The 16,986-nt window shown below is 39.0% G+C and overlaps 1 protein-coding gene across 6 annotated transcripts in view; it reads left to right on the top strand.

Annotated features, from left to right (window-relative positions):
- ELAVL2 (ELAV like RNA binding protein 2) overlaps positions 1 to 16,986 on the top strand; it is a 438,381-nt gene that overhangs the window by 106,980 nt on the left and 314,415 nt on the right. For all 6 annotated transcript variants that reach the window (XM_057313493.1, XM_057313490.1, XM_057313489.1 and 3 more), the window contains exons 4-5: positions 12,407 to 12,560; positions 16,067 to 16,292. In XM_057313493.1, coding sequence (XP_057169476.1) covers positions 12,407 to 12,560; positions 16,067 to 16,292 — 380 coding nt within the window. The remainder of the gene's footprint in view (positions 1 to 12,406; positions 12,561 to 16,066; positions 16,293 to 16,986) is intronic.

Here is a 16,986-nt window from a genome sequence, read left to right as displayed (position 1 = left end):
TGTCTCATCCAAAGGCACAGCGGCCTTTATGTGACATGTACTTTTTGGAAGAAACGTGCATCTGGAAGCTATAGAGTGTGCTCATTCTGTCGAGTATTAACCTTCTATAAAAGTGATTGGGAGGAAAATTTGATTAAACCTAGCCCCATAGCTTACATTTATCCTTTTTTAGTGAAGACCTAATTCACAAAAGGAGCTATAGAGATGAATTTTGGGCAGATTATTTCATTTGCTCGTGGGTACCTCTCTGCCTTGTTCTGCAAAGATCCATGGTAACCTGTGAGACTCATTTAAGATATTTAAAAATGGTACCAAGATGAAATTTCTCCGTGGAGTATTTAGTGTACACACAGAAATAGGATCATTATATTTTCATTACTGTATGTATAAGTAGGTCAAAGAAGACTTGGATATCTGAACCAACATTGCGGCGAAGCAGTTTTTCTTCTAGTTATAGAACAAAAGGGAACTTATCGTAGATGGTATTTAAATTAGCTTTTTAAATGGCCACACTGATATTGACTATTCTGCTCACCTAGCTTATGATGGGAAAATGACCTCCATATTGTGTATGTATACATTTCTGTAGACTGTCACTCCCCTGCTCATAGACACTTCACTGTGACATTTAAGGCCTCCAGAATCTGCCCCAACTTGCTATTACCACAGTGTTGTCTTTGTTCTGCAGAGATTCTTGTCCTGCTCACCCGGGCTCATCATCCTTGAAGATGCAAGTCAAATTCTTATCCCCTGCCTTGGGTCATTCTCTGCCTATACTGCCTTATGCCAATGTCATTACTTACTGACTTTTGTTTGGCAATAGAGGCATTTATTTTTTTACTGCACGTTACCTTTTTCTCCTCTTTCGTGGTCTACGCTCAGAGGGCAAGCATCTTTGTCTTTAGAGCAATTCACAAAATACTTCAGCTTTTATTTAAAATTTCTGAAGGAGGAATTTTCTAATATATTGTTAATAAGGAATGTTGGAGATGTGCTCTGTACACTCAAAGGTAGGAAAATTCACAATTTAAGTGAAACCAAAAGTGATACTCTTGACACTTCCTGGTGGGTGTTACTATTTATCGAAGACACGGTCGAGTGAAGAATAAAGGACTTACCTGCTTTTTCTTTTCTACAGTTAATGAAGATTGAACTATTGTTTTCCTTTTATGTGTGATTTTCTGCATAACGTCCATCAGCTTGCGTCTTTGCCCTTTGTCACTTTCATGTGTTCTTTTTTTCCTCTCTCAAACCTTAGATGGAGTATGTTCAAGCCCGAGGACATATAACCCACCAAAATTGACTTGTTGAAAACCTTCCTCTTTTTCCACACATTACCAACTAGTCAGTGCTTGTTGACTTTTATCGTTAAACATCTCCAGTTTACTTCTACCAAGTAGCGTGGAGACCTTCTTTAGGTTTCACTTTCCAACTCAGCAATTTTAATCTGTTGGCAGTGCTTTAGATCTACTAGGTGGTCCACTGCTACATAAATTATATTTTAGGTTTATTTTTGGAGGTAAAATTGTAACAGGTACCTTGATAGTATGGCTTTTGTTAGAGATTGCATCTGATCAAATTTCAGAATCTTGAAAGAACCCTTAAGAAGCTACTACGGAGAATGGTTTTCTAAGAATTGAATGAGTACGTCTATTTTTTTCTGCAAGCCATTTTAACTTGTGTTGTTTCCAGTGGAGCACAGAAAGCCAGATTGTTTGGACAAGCATCACACCTTCTAATCATCTTGCCTGAGAGGTACTTCAGAAAGAGCCCCTGCAGGAGGCCATGGAATATTCAGTCAGCAGGAATTGGAGTGCCTCCGTGGTGGGTGGGGCTGTAAGATACACGCACATGTAAGATTAGTTTCAACCCTCTAGGAGCTTACAGCCTAGTAATAGAAAAGCTTTGTAAGTGAATTTCAGTACTGTTACCCTGGGAGGAGGCTTTCAGGCGGTCTGCTGCTCTGGCAGTGTTGAGGAATACCCAGATACATCTGAGTGTTGAGTACTAAGTACTGAGATTTCCCTTTTTCTTTAAGTCTCTCTAGTATGTTTAGTGATAGTGTCCAGGATGAAAAATTCACAGTACTCCCTGCTAGCATAGCCACCTCAGTGTTTTTTTCTACTGTGAAATCACATTGAGTCATTAGGCACTGGTTGAATCCCACATTCAGAAGCATACACACAACCCTAATCTGAAATTAGGCACTGTTCCCCAAAGTCCATTTATTACTTCTGCCAGTGTCTCCCTGAAACAGGGATGATTCTTTGTTTCTCCTCTATTTCTTTTTTTTTTTTTTTTAAAGATTTTATTTATTTATTTGACAGAGATAGAGACAGCCAGCGAGAGAGGGAACACAGCAGGGGAGTGGGAGAGGAAGAAGCAGGCTCACAGTGGAGGAGCCTGATGTGGGGCTCGATCCCGTAACGCTGGGATCACGCCCTGAGCCGAAGGCAGACGCTTAACGACTGCGCCACCCAGGCGCCCCTCTCCTCTATTTCTTATTCTGCAACCAACTTTTGGCTCTAACAGATCTTTATGAGAGAGAATAAGGAGGTGGGAGGATTTAATATGCAGTAGTTTGACTGGAGGAATAAAATGAAGTTAGTCTTTTCTATCAGCCCATTTAAAGGTGCTGGATGTTGACCCCCTGTACGACAGCAAGACACCATTTCCCTCATGTTTCAGCCAGGCTTTGGGCTTTCCAACACACTCCTCTGCCATTGTCTTACAAAATACTTGTAATATTGTATTGCGATATTGTAATTATTAGGGTTAATTTTGATAATAACTGCCATGGATTTGGGAGAAGTCTTATTTATTTACTCTCTGAATTGTTTTTCTGTTAAAGTGCATATACATCTTCCTTGTGCCAAATGACGCCATGTGTGTCTTCTTACCTGTTTCCTCTCAGAGATAATAGTTACATTTGAGTTTCTTCTTACACAAATTAGGGATGCTGATGATAATACCCAGTTCATACCCTGCTGTTAGGATCAATTCAGCTAATATATGTAACATACCGAGGGGCACCTGGGTGGCTCAGCTGGTTAAGTGTCTTATTTAATTTCAGCTCAGGTCATGATCTCAGGGTCCTGAGATCGAGCCCTGTGTTGGGGCTCCACACTCAGTGGGGAGTCTGCTTGGGATCCTCTCTCCCTCTGCCACACCTCCCCCCACTACGTGCTTACGTGAGCATGTGTGTGCTCTCTCAAATAAATCAATCTTTAAATATATAAATATATAACATACCAAGAACAGTGCCTGGCACATGGTCAGCATTGAATAAATGTTTGGGGCTACCATTATTTATGTTATGATTTTATACATATGTGAAATTCTTACGGTATGATGAAACATTATTATGGTTCTCCAGCTCTGTACTAATAGTTTTATTTTTCCACTTAATCCTTGTGAGGTAAAGACTGTCATTAACATCAGATTGCAAATGAAGAAACAGAGGCTTCAGAGAATGTATGGAATTTATTCCCTAGTTACAGAACTGGTAAGGTGGCAGAGCCAGCACCTGAACTGAGCTCTGTGCGATTCCATGCCCTGCGTTTGTACTACTTCCTAACCTGGGAGGGCTGTGGTACGAGCATCGGTTTCTGGCCACTAATTCAGAGTATGCTCTGTTCGAGCCAGTAATAATGCATTTTCTTTTGCCTTTATAAGTGTTTCGACCTAATACTAAACTAATTCATGTTTGCCTCAATTCTAGCCTATTTATATTACTTAATACTTTTTTGTATTTTTTTTTTAAGTAGGCTCCACACCCAATGTGAGGCCTGAACTCATGACCCTGATGAGATCAAGGCTTCCATGCTCTACCAACTGAACCAGCCAGGCGTCCCTTACTTAATACTTCTAAAGATATGTGGCCAAATAAATATAGGCTCATTTCTCATTTTTAATGTTTAAGGGAGTTCACTTTTCCTAACCAGTACAGAAAACTTCCTAATGCAGAGAGGAGGGTAGGAATGAACTCTCGTGGTTAAAGCTCAAACGCCCATCTATTTTTTTTTTTCTCCAAGCCACTTTAGTGTAATCGCTTTCTAAAATTGTAAGGGACTAAGTGAAGGGATGGGATTGGAAATGCAATATGGAGTACCAATTCCCTTTGATAGATTCCTGCTTAGACCTTAAGATGACGACTCCACCGCCGCTGCAGTGGTCGATCCGATGTAGTCCCCCCTTCAGATGCCGCATCACTACTTCGATCTGCTTGTTTTTTATTTCTTTGTTAAGTTCTTTACATGCAGAGATCTTTAGAAATTTGGAAGGCATTTTTGGCCTAACTCGCATTTCAAGACTGCTTTACCACAGGCTCCCTGTTTGTCTTTACCAGCACGAGAGTCCTTGTTGAACCAGCTGTGTGCCACAGCCAGGCAGAAGCAACAGTGAAACGGCAGATGTGATCTACTAACTTTGATAATTTACTAAATACTTTGATTCTTTAATAAAATTTTAATAAAAGTATACTTTCATAAGATACGAAGATGTCTGTCAGGACAGTCTGTTTGGACCCTCATTTAATTGATAAACCTGCATGAAATGGATTTGGGTAGCTTTTTTTTTTTTTTTTTTTTTTTAAGATTTTATGTGTTGGAGAGCATGAGAGAGTGAGCATGAGCAGGGGGAGCAGGCAGGCCCCACTGAGCAGGGAGCCCGATTCGGGACTCGAGCCCAGGTTCCTGGGATCATGACCTGAGCTGAAGGCAGACGACGCTTGACCTCCTAAGCCACCCAGGTGCCCCTGATTTGGGTAGCATTTAATAGACTGCGCAGTGTAGTTTTCTCATAGACTGAGTTTAAGATGTGTGAAAAAGGAAATCTAGTTTTCAAGTATCCAGTTTATGATGAGTTGCTTAATATGAATCTTAAAACCAGCACACTTTTGTTTTTCTGTTGCTGTTCTGTAGTTTTAGTGTTGTTGTAGTAATGCCATGTACGATCCCTTTATTCTTACGACTTATTCTTTGGTTCATCTTTAAGTTGGATATAAGAATCAACTGTTTTGAATTTTATTTAGTATGGTTGCGCTAAAACTTGGAAATGATGTGAAGCTGGGTCGTCTCTCTAGTGTAACACACTCAGTTGCTGTTTTCCCTTTCTGTTTAATAATACGAGATTTAGAAAAAAAAAGCATGTTTAATACCTAGAATGTTCTGATTATTCAAGGTACATTTTAATTTAGTTGGTGTAAAGCCATAGTCTACAGATTCTTGGTTTGATTTTTCTCTCTTCAGTTGCCTCCCCTCCCCCTATCTCAGCTCTTTTTCAGACATTTCCTATATGGTTCTCAGGCAATAGTAATAGAAGAAAAAAAGGAACTGTCCTAAGGAAAAGACCCATTTTGATGTATTTCAGATTTTTTTATGGGTACTGAAGAAAAAATTTAGCAGAGCTATAGCAAGTTCTTACCTTCTTGCATATCTCTTCCGGTATCTCTTTGTAAATGTCTGATCATCCTCCCCGTAATTGTCATTTTGCTAGAAAGTTGTATGGTTTCAGACTGTGTTGCATCCAGTGGTGTAGTGGAAAATCCCTTCTTCTGCATCTTTGGACAAGTCACGTCACCTTTGTGTGCCTCAGTCTCCCTCTTTCCTAAATATCAAGAAATTGGGCTATATGATTTGTTTCCTTTTGCTCCAAAATTAAGACACCCCCCCCCCCAGCAACATATTACTCCGTCAAAGATTTTATTGCTTCTGGGGATTTGAGTTCCCAATTTGTGAAATGAAACTTCACTCTTGATATGTTTAATGGCATCTGCACAGAATCTATGCACAGAGTACCATCACATACGATGTTTGCTATATCACAAAGCAGATTATGCGCCCTCTTAATTTTTTAGACAAGAACTTCACTTAGTGTCTGATTATAAATCCTCTTCTTTACAGTAAATTTGTGCCAGGTACAAGGATGTGCAAAATAGGGTAAAAACAAGGTTTCTTACTTCAAGGACGTAAGGCAGTTACAAGACAGGATAAGAGACAAGTTTATCTTGGTTTGTTCAGTGTGGACAAGAACAAGGTGCATGATGCAGTGTGGGTACCGGCAAGGGTACTAACTCGGACTGGAGAAGACGGAGGAGAGTGGATGTGAGGCACTTTGGTGATGCCCTTGTCGAGTCCGAAGTGACTCACATTTAGTTGAGTGGGAGGAGCAGGTTGTACTAACACAGGGAAGTAAGAGAGGAAGGTTTGGAAAACTACTGAAGGTTGTGTGTGTTTATATAGAAAAGGAAGTCAGTGCCCCGAGCATAAAGAACTAAGAAATCTGAAATTAATCTTAAAGCATTAAGGAGCCCCTGAGGGATTCGAAGCAGAGAACACAATCAAATGTGTTCCTGGTGTTGCTTGAATTAAAACAATCTTTATGAGACTTAAAGCATTCAACAAATCAAGTCTCAGTAAAAAATTTGAGGTCTCACATACATTTTCCACTGATGCAGTTTTCTGAATTCTGCATCTTGGAATACCTATTAAAGGTAACTCCCCTAATCTATAATACCCTTTTTAAGCCTTCCTGCTAGGGGTGATTATTGCTTTTAGCTCTAACACCTTTGCTAGAGCTAATCTTTAATTTCTTATGGACTTATTTCCGTATGCTTTGTTTTCTCAGGGTTACTCATTTGCAACCCTTTGTGAAACATGCCTGCCCTTAAAAAACTTAGACTGTGATATGTATATGCCTTGATGTGTGTTTGAGACATGTTCCTGGCGGGGGTTTTGCATTTAGAACCAGATAAAAGTACAATTCTTCCTTTCGGGTGAATTTTGAGGACTGTGGCCTGAATTGTGGTTGGAGATCGCATCCTTCTGTGTGCTCCGCTTCTGAGCTCTTTTGGAGGGTCTAGTGTAGCCACCTGTCTGTAAAACCTTAATGCTGCCACAAGACCTTTGCTACACTCTACCAGAGCCAGAGCTAACTTTTACTTAGTGAGATTGTCATTTTTCAGACAGTCCCATCAAGACTCCATTTTTTGATATGAACAGCAATTAATTCTCAGTTTAAATAGGCACAAGCATGACCTTGTCCACTCCTTTCAGCTGAAGAGATTGAATGGAGCTTTTCAAAAAAGTCTGAAGTGGCAAGTATCTAATTTTCAGGTTTAATGTTTATAGTTCTGGGTCAGTAATTGACAAGTGATAGAAGTTGTTCAATGGTGATCTTGCCAGTGGGAGATTTTTCAAATGTCCTTAGTTTAATAAAGAAGGAATTGCTTTGTTCATTTATAGACCTTATCTCTTTAATCTGTTGGTATTAATGTCCACTGTCACTGATCTTTCCTTGATAAATCAGAAAAATGAGAGCAGTTGTGTTTTTGGACAAAGGCATTTCGATGGACTTCTGTTGAAAGTAATGTACTGGGATTTTAAACTTTACTATATATGTGTAATAAAGTACTAATTCTTATCCATAAGATATTTTCATTCCATTTAATTCTGTGTATTTTGATTAACTTGTGTTTTGATAGCCCATTCTTAGAATATGTGTTACTTGTCCTTGAATGTTTAATGTATAATTAGTTTTAGTTGCTGATGAAGAAATGAGTTTTTAATTACAAGGAATATATTGTGTTTCAAACTATTCCATTTTCAAGACCTAATTACTTTGATAACTCTATTTTTATCTCTATTTTGTCCAGTGTGATCTCATTTGTGAAGAACAATTTGAGAAGCCATTGGCTAGAGCATTTATTTGCCTGGTGCTTCTAACTGCTTCCCTTCCTTCCCCTCAAGTAATCTCAGTATTGCTTGCCTTTGTTTATTATATCACTTGTAGGGTTGTGAGAAATTCCAGAATAAACCTGAGTTTTAAATTGCTATCTTTGGAGTAGATTGGTGTTCAGTGTTGTACTCCCTGTATCATCTTTAAATATTTAAATTGCAGACTCTCTGGCTGCCTCTTAAATTAGATCCTTCACTTAGTAGTTTTGACATTTCATAACCTTGCTCCTCAGGCATTAAATATTCACCTGTTTAAATGGCAGTGAAAATTTAAAATCCAAACCCATTCTATTAATCCAGTGAATGTAGATTGGAGAACAGCTTGCAGTTGGTGAAGGAAGAAGCTGTTTTGACCCCACTGGGTCACATGCTGGAGGTTCATTGTATTGAAGTATTTCTAATACATAATTTGCCATGAAACAAAACCATCTCTTGGGTCTTCTCCAAGAGGTTGTAACCTTGAAGAACCATAAAAATAGACTTAACACTTCGAGGTTTTAGATAACTCAAGAGTGGTTCTCTTAGTGATTCAAGGCACCAGTTCAAGCTCCACATCCACAGAAAAATCAGAATGGAGAAGGTTGCTGATATTTGCTAGATACAAAATTTTGTCTGGAAACGGATTTGACTCTCCAAGTACAAGTCCTTATCCCACTGGGGGAGTCTTCTCCCTGCTTTGATCTAAGTACATTCCGTTGATAATCCTTGGAGATGCAAGAAGAAGAAGAAGAAATATTTTGCTTGTGTCGGAAGGGAGGATGTTGAGACGTGACCCCATGGTCTGGGAGAGGGATGGCTGCCCTGCTTTACATTTTTATTTCTTGGAAGTGGATGAGGGAGGGGTAGAGGGAGATACATTGCTCATTTAATTCATTCTAAGAATTAGAAAGTAATAAAACTAATTTAAAAATTCTAATTATCATGTGCAGTTTCTGCAATGAGTCTCCATTAGTGACCAGTCATTCTTGGGAGAAGTTACTTTTTAGAAATATTAATGGAAAATGAAATAAAATAACTTTGGCTTAACTATATTTTCTAGTGTCATCCTCTTTTCTTCTTAGCTCAGTTTCACTGTGTGTGTGTGTGTGTGTAAGAAACAACCAAGATTCATTTAATTTTTCCAAACTTTTAGAACAAAAGTTACTGTAGTGTAAATTGTACAAAGAAAACTGGACAAGGATACAAGGACATGGGGTCAGAAGATCAGAGTTTGAATCCGGTGGTATGTAACATTAGGCATGTTATTTACCTTGTCGCTACCTATTTGCCCAGCTATAAAATACTAATATGTGCCTTACCTACCACAAACAAAACACTGTTTGAAAATGCGTTGTGCATGGTGAAGTTTCGTTAAGTCCCTAAGTGTAAATTAAATGGAAATATTATTTGTCACTACCGTGAGTTTGTATGCAGTATAGTCACCTCTGTCCTGCCTGTGGTGATGGGAACCAGTTCCTGAAAAAGTTACTGAAAAATACTCTTGAGGAGGCTTATTATTGGTTCTTGGAGCCCTTTTAATGTGGCTGCATTCTAAAAACATACCCAGGATTTGTTTTAATCAGGTATGGTAGGACATGCAGACATGGAAATTATTATGAAAGAAGTTTATAGTTACATATCTTTAGAAACGGGGGGAGGGGTGCCACATGACACGTAGGGCCACGTGGGGAAGCATCAGGATGGTCAGGAGGCAGAGAGGAGGGCAGGGCATGGCCCAGGGCTTGTTTGGTTTTTTTTTTGTTTTGTTTTGTTTTGTTTTGTTTTGTTTTGTTTTTTTGAGTTCCTAGTGGGAAGTTAAGGGCCAGGCAGTAGAGGGTTCTAGCCTGTAGGGGGTAGGGGTTGTTTTCAGGATTCTGCCCTGGGGTTAGGACCGGGGGAAATAGGGTTGGTATGTGAGAATTTGACAGAGGAGTTATGGGTGTAGACTCTGGATTTGTTGTTTACATATCAAAAGCATGCTCAGAGGAGAGTCATTTACTATCTCCCAATAAGTAGCTATTCCTGGGAGGGTCAGTCTCTCCAGGATCAAGGCCCCAAATGCTAGAGCATCAAGAATACAGAAAATAAAATATTGTCAGTACAGGCTGAGAATTAAAGAAACAATGTGAACTTAAGACCAGACATTGAAGGGGGAAAAAAAAAGCAGATAACATAACTGACCCAAGTATGTTTTCAAAGCTTTTATATAAGCACTAAATATAAACCGGTTTTCCTAAATATATTTTAGGATAACTTTTAAAACACTCCACCCACACTCCTCTGAAATGCACAGAGCAGTAAATGTCACTGCATGAGTAAATTATTCTGGAACACAGTAATGGTCTCAGGTTACTCTCACTTTTAATGGTCTGTGTCTTTATGTATATTCTCAGATGCATGTAGAGGTAAATAATATTTATATTCACCCAGGTTTTTAGGTTCTGTGCTAAGAATTTTATGTAGATTAGAAATTATTTTATTAATTATTCCTAATAACCATACAAAGAAGGTACACATTTATGTGGTAATAGACTTGCATAATTTATGCAAGTTCACAGAGCCTTCAGTGAATTGCATGTAGTTTTGAACCCAGGCATGCTGGTTAGAGAGCTGTCCCCTGTAACTACATTATACTACCAAACGCCTTGCTTGAGCTCCTGGAGTGGCTGCCTGCCTCCAAGGCCTGCTTCATCAGCCCCTGGAAGGGAGCCTCCCAAGTTTGAGAATGTACAGATGCTTACTCTGTTGGTCGTGGGAAGTGGTGCTTCCTAAAGGGAACACTTTAGTCACGTGATCCAGAGAAGACTAACAGCTGACTTGCTGAGAGCTCCCTGCGCTCAAAGCAAGAGTTTAAGTGGTGGGATTTTTAGCTTACCGGGTAATTGAGGATTGTGCTTTAGAGAAGAAATTGGGTATTCATTTTTTCACATCACTAAGTGCATATGTAGTTCATTTGTTTTGTTTTTCAGTTCATAGCAGTCCCAGAACTACATTCCACTTGAATTATTTTGGTGATCACTTGGAATTTTCCTTCATTTCTTACTTTTCACTTACATTTAAGTTCCCCAATCTTCATTCTTCTTAAGTGTTTAGGCGTAGAGAAAGAGCACATGTGAATAGTTACCTATCTTCTCTCTACCACTATTCCAGATTCCTTGTGCTCCTAGGACAGGTCAGTGCTCACTTGACTTCAGATATAGTCTGTGGACCAACAGGTGTATTTTTACTTGTTAATGAGCAAATTTGTTGAATAAAGGGTAAGAATATTAAATGTTAACACTAGTGGGGGAGGGATGAAAGATAGCAAGACTTTTATAAAGTAGAATAAAACCTGGCACTTTTTTTTTTTTCCCCTGAAAAGCCAAAAATAAAAAGGTGATAACACTGGACATAATTTAAACCATGTAGAAAATATCTGAAAATACCAGAAGCTTGTTTAAATTGAAAAGATAGTTTCTCTGTTGTTTTTGTAATGAACAATGGACTAGATTAAAGGTGGATACTAATAGATAAAAGTAGCAAGCAGAAGTTATCATGTGATGGTACCTGAACAAATCCATCTGAGTTAGACCCACTGGCCATTTTTATGAATGATATGAAAGATGGGGGGTGGTATATTGTGGAGTTTTTGCAGTTAGACAGTCCAGGAAAGCTCAGAATTAAACCAGAGGGAATGTGGTCAGGACTAGCACATGGGACTTAGAGCTATCCGAAAATTGGCAGAGATAGTTGTAAGCAAAGAGCCATCGATTATAATTTGGGCAAGCTCTTGATGACTGCATGAACTGTCCCTTAAATCCTGTGGTCTAGCAAGCCACTGTGGACCCACAGGATCAGTGGGGTATTAGATGGGTTTTACTCAGCAAATATTCAAGCATCTACCACATGCCAAGATATCGAGGATAACCAGGATAAGAGAGAGAGATGTTCCTTAGAGCATGGAGCTTACGTGAAGAATGTTGATTACAAATAAATACAGACAGACTTATTTTGTCTTCCATCCTTCTAGAATTATGAATACTATATCTTAAAGAGAGGAAGCTTTTTGAAAGGATACATAAAATGGTAGGTAGAGCCAATAAAGGGACTTAAGACATTTTGGAAAATCAATGTTACGGAGACTTGTGGACAAGAAGACAATAAGCAAAGAATAACAAGGGATATAGCTCATTCACATACTTAAATTTCTGGGAGTTTAGGGTTGTTAGAAAGTTATTTTGGCGGTGAATCAAAAAGGCATACTTACTGATAATAGTATGACTTTTTAGAAACTTTGTGCCACCACCTGTAGAGATGGGAGAGGCTCAAAAACAGGTCACAGAAATGTGTTGGATGAATTTGAAGGCCTTAAGCTTCATTATTCGATTGAGCCTACCTTCCTAGTTTAGGGGTTTGGCCCCACTGAGGACAACTTATTACCATGAGTACTACTGTACTATGCCATTTGTTTTGAAAACCTGCAAACCTAGGGATAAATATTCTCTTTTCTTCCCCATAGTGGAGTGGCATTTCCCCTTTGTTGAGCATTTCTCCAGAAATGAGTAAAACTGTCTTTGCCAGACTTGCTTTAACTTCATTGTTTGTTACGTGCTCCGTATGGAAGAGCTGCTGACTAACTTTAGACAGTCTTTGAGTTTCTGAAGGAGGTAACTGAGTGTGCATAGATGCTTAATTTCATTTTCCTTTCCTAGGTTTCCTATGCTCGCCCAAGTTCAGCTTCTATCAGAGACGCGAATTTGTACGTCAGCGGACTTCCGAAAACAATGACCCAGAAGGAGTTGGAGCAGCTTTTTTCACAATATGGACGCATCATTACTTCTCGTATTCTTGTTGACCAGGTCACTGGTAAGTAGGCAGCTGCTCTAGACACTCTTTTACACTTTCCGAGTGGCAGATTGTGAAATATTCTGCCTTTCCGTACAGCAATCTTGCCTCTGGAACACATCAAAGGTGTATGTTGCCTAGAAAATGCAATTTTCTGCTGGAATTGTTCATAAATATGCATGGATAAAAATAGATTGTGGAGTGGAGTGAGCGAGCTTGAGTCATTTCCATCCTGAAGGGGCAGGTTCGAAGTCTGTTTTATGGCATGTAATAAATTTGTAGATGATATAATCCTCATTTCCAAGCTGCTGCGTGAAAAAAGCCCCTATCCTCCTCATAAAGTACTCCTCCTGATAAATAGTCTTGTTTTTTGTGAAAAGCATAGTTTAACACAGCAGTGTGTACCTAGTTCTCTAAGGGAGGATGACACTGTGTCCACACCAGCTGTTCAGGCTGGTTTCTAGGTCCATGCTGTGTTAGATGGGCATGTGTAAGAGTTTGACATTTTGAATGTTAGAAATTTATTTTATACCTGGTATAACTTTTGACCAAACTGAAATGAGAAGACTAATAGGTTTATTAAAACTTTTGTAAGGGAGCTCTTCTGCCAAGGCTTTTAAAAAAAAGTTAGCAATATAGATTTAATTATGGGTTTTAAGAATAAATTAATAATTTTCAGTTATAAAAACAATGCTTACTCTTTTTAAAAACATACCGAAAACAGAGAAACATGGTAAGGAGGGGGTAATTAACTGTAGTGCCATATGGTCAAGCAGTCCCATTAAGATTTTGTGGGTTTTGAGGAAAACATAGATTTTCCTCTTTAGTTTTCTTTGTGTTTCTTCCTTTTCTTTCCTCTCACTTTCCCTGTTTCCTTTCTCCTTTCCCTCTCTCTCTTCTAATACCAGAGGAGATGCATCCTCATGTATTACAATGTCTGTTTTCTTTCTGAAGGAAGCAGTGGATAATCTCTCATAATCCTTTGTATTTCTGTAGGTCTGTTATTTTTCCTCTTTCATTTCTGATTTTGAGTCCACTCTCTTCTTTATATTGATGTATCTGGCTAGAGGTTTATCAGTTTTGCTGATCTTTTCAAAGAAGCAGCTCCTGGTTTTCATTGATCTGTTCTACTTATTGTCTTTTTAGTTTCTATATCATTCATTTCTGTTCTAATCTTTAAAAAAAAAAAAAAAGAAAGAAAAAGGCCATAGATTAACTACAGAATAAAATCAGGCCAAGTTTTTAATTCTTGAAGTGAAGATCTGAGTTTGAACAGAAGCAGCCCATGTTCTGCTTCCCTGTGCGGTTAATCGGCCTCATACATAAGGAGCATCATCCTTCAGAGTTCTGGGTAGAGAGCTATCTACCTCATATACATGCTTGGCAGAAGGGCCGATAGGTTTTGCTATATGAAGAAAAGTCTAGGAAAGGAACATAAAAAATACGGTCTTTATATCATAGCTGTGTTTTCTAATCTTCCTTGTACATTCTGTCAGTCTGCTATATAACACAGACTGCTAGTCATTTAAATAGAAGAAATCCAGGTCTAGCAATCCAGATAAATTTGCTTAAAGCAACAGAATTGCCCTTTTTTGTTTCGGATCATTCACGCATTTTTAATTCATCATTTTTAATGAGCACTTGATGAGTCGGGAGTAGATTTCACTTCTGATACAGAAAGCCCATCTCTTTAACTGAAGCTGGGCATTGTACCAAGGCTTTGGGTTATTCTTTGTTTCCTTTTTTTTTTTTTTTCCTCTAAGATTTATTTATTTCAGAGAGAGGGAGAGAGAGGGCATGCAAGAGCGTGCACTCACAAGTGGGTGGAGAGGCAGAGGGAAAGAATCTCAAGGATACTCCCCACTGAGCTCCAAGCCAGACTTTGGGCTCCATCTCACGACCCATGAGATCTTGACCTGAGCCGAAACTAAGAGTCAGATGCTGAACGGATTGAGCCAGCCAGGCGCCCCGCTTTGGGTTATTCTGATGCATGCTCAAGTTAGAGGACTTCACGTTTAGGTGACTCAGTCTTTGTGGAGGCTGTTGCATTGCTAATCTAATGCTTTCCTCATGGAACATTTAAGCTCTAGGGGTTATTAATTCTTCATGTTAGTGGATAACTAAAAGAATATGTTTATTGTCATTTCACCATTTTATCTCTAATCTTTATACTTAGGACTTTCAAGGTGAAATTATTCACTTTACCTGAAATGGAAAAGAAAACCCTGCAATTTTGTTATTCAGCCATCAGGTGGTAATAATGTACAACTGATATAACTTAAATAGGAAAGGAAAAGTGGTATGGGCTGAGATAAGTGTATATGGAAGAAATGCTTCTCCACCTTAGAATAAAATTCTAAGCCCTTGAACTTACACAGTGATAATTACAAAGCAAGTAGAACTTCATTTCTTTTTAAAGTTCCTACAAATCATGATGGTCTAGTACATTTTCTCAGCCTCTCTTTCTCAGTAACCTCTCGTTCTCTTCCTCATTGACATACTCTGAATCATCTAGACTTTTCTACCTAGTAGTCCCAAGCTGGTACAGCTAGTACCGATTTGCTTGCCAAGAAAGTGTTTCCCTACAACTGTTTATGTCCGGATGGCCAGCTATGGCCACGTCAAGTAGCCCATTTAAGCTAATTAAATGGAATGGGTTGGGTTTTTCTCTGCCATTTTTCAAAAGCTGGACGGGTATTTGGCCAACCCTCTGCTTTCCAATTCTTGTCTCTCAGAGTGGGGAGAGCATGAGACAGAGAATGACATTTCCATAGGAGTAATACTGCTAGAGCCAGAAAGCTTTGAGGCTTTATTTCTTTTTTCTTTATTTTAAAAATGTAGGTCCTCTTTTATCCCTTTTTCTCCATAATAATATTGTTTCTCTCATAAAGTATAGCTAGTTAAAATCAGTGGGGGCAGTTTCAGGGAACCAGAAAAGCCTCTTCATTCATTTTTCTTAGCGGATCAGTATCCTATGTAATATTATTAAGTAGAACTTTATTATTTAAAAATTTAGCTGAAATATCTTTCAACCACTGTGATGTATTTTTAGCATAGCTTTTTAGCATTTTTTGCAAATGCCTGGTTTTGTTCTCCTCATTACAAGAAAGGAAGCTACTGTGCCCTTCATTATCTAGTACCGTTATTTGAGAAATAGAAATCAGGCATCCTGTCATTGACATTACTAAAGGCAGGGGAGTAGATGGGGGAGAGAGAAGGTGGCAGGTAGGGAGAACCCATACATATTTGCATGCTTTCTGTTTGGGCTTATTGGTCGGCATGTAATAATGGGTATTCAGATTGTATAGATGACTTCATGCATTAAAAAAGAAATACAAAATTGTGATTCTAGACTGAATTGCTACTAAGGTAAGGTAAAACTTTCCTCCTCCTGTGATTTTGTGGCAGATGTTATATGTGGGTGAAAACATGTTTTTGAGAAGGAAAAATTAATTTATCCTTTCTTCTCTCCCTCCCTTCTCCTTCCGCTCCCTCTTTCCCAAATCTTTCCCCCAATCTACCAATAGGCATATCAAGGGGTGTAGGGTTTATTCGATTTGACAAGCGGATTGAGGCAGAAGAAGCTATCAAAGGCCTAAATGGCCAGAAACCTCCTGGTGCCACAGAGCCAATCACTGTAAAGTTTGCTAATAATCCAAGCCAAAAAACCAATCAGGCCATCCTTTCCCAGCTGTACCAGTCTCCAAACAGAAGGTATCCAGGACCACTAGCTCAGCAGGCACAGCGTTTTAGGTAAGTCTGGTCTGGTTCTTAGCCCAGCTACTTCACTCAGAACTCTCCGGTTCACTCTGCAGTACTTTTGTTGACAGGATTCTGGTTTGTTCTTACTGTTGTTGGTGGTGTTTTCTTTCTTTTTCTTATAGGCACAGAGAAAACCTATTTGGTATATAGTGTCTTTTGCTAATATTGAAGGTGGTAACAAAAAAGGACAATAAGCTATAGCAGTCAGTCTCAACTGGAGAGTAATTTTGCCCCTCGAGACATTTGGCAGCATCTGGAGACATTTATGTGGGTATAACTTGGGTGCGGGTGCTCCTGGCGTCTCCTGGGTCGAGGTCAGGGGTGCCGAACATCCTACAGTGCACAGGGTAGCCCCCGACAGAAGCAAATCGTCTCACCCCAAACATCAGTAGTGTGAGTTTGAGGAACCCTCACCTACGGAGTCCCGGGTTCTTTCTGTTTCCAGTGCTTCTGATTTCCCCTTTCTAGTTTTTTTTTTTTTTCTTGGTAAGATTTTATTCTCATATTTCATCTTTTAGGTCAAGCTCTTTCAGTTACTTTGTTTTATAACATGTACACCACTATGGAGATATAACCCGTGTGAAGACATCAAGTTTCTACAAATGGATCCCTCTCCCCTTTTAAAAATTGTTATTTCTTGTATTTTAGGGGTTGGCAAACCTCCTCCGTAAAGGGCTGGATAGTA

Source organism: Ursus arctos, unplaced genomic scaffold (assembly GCF_023065955.2).
Source record: "Ursus arctos isolate Adak ecotype North America unplaced genomic scaffold, UrsArc2.0 scaffold_18, whole genome shotgun sequence".
NCBI lineage: Eukaryota > Metazoa > Chordata > Mammalia > Carnivora > Ursidae > Ursus > Ursus arctos.
Note: the sequence above shows the minus strand (reverse complement) of the source record. Positions and strands in the feature narration are given on the sequence as shown.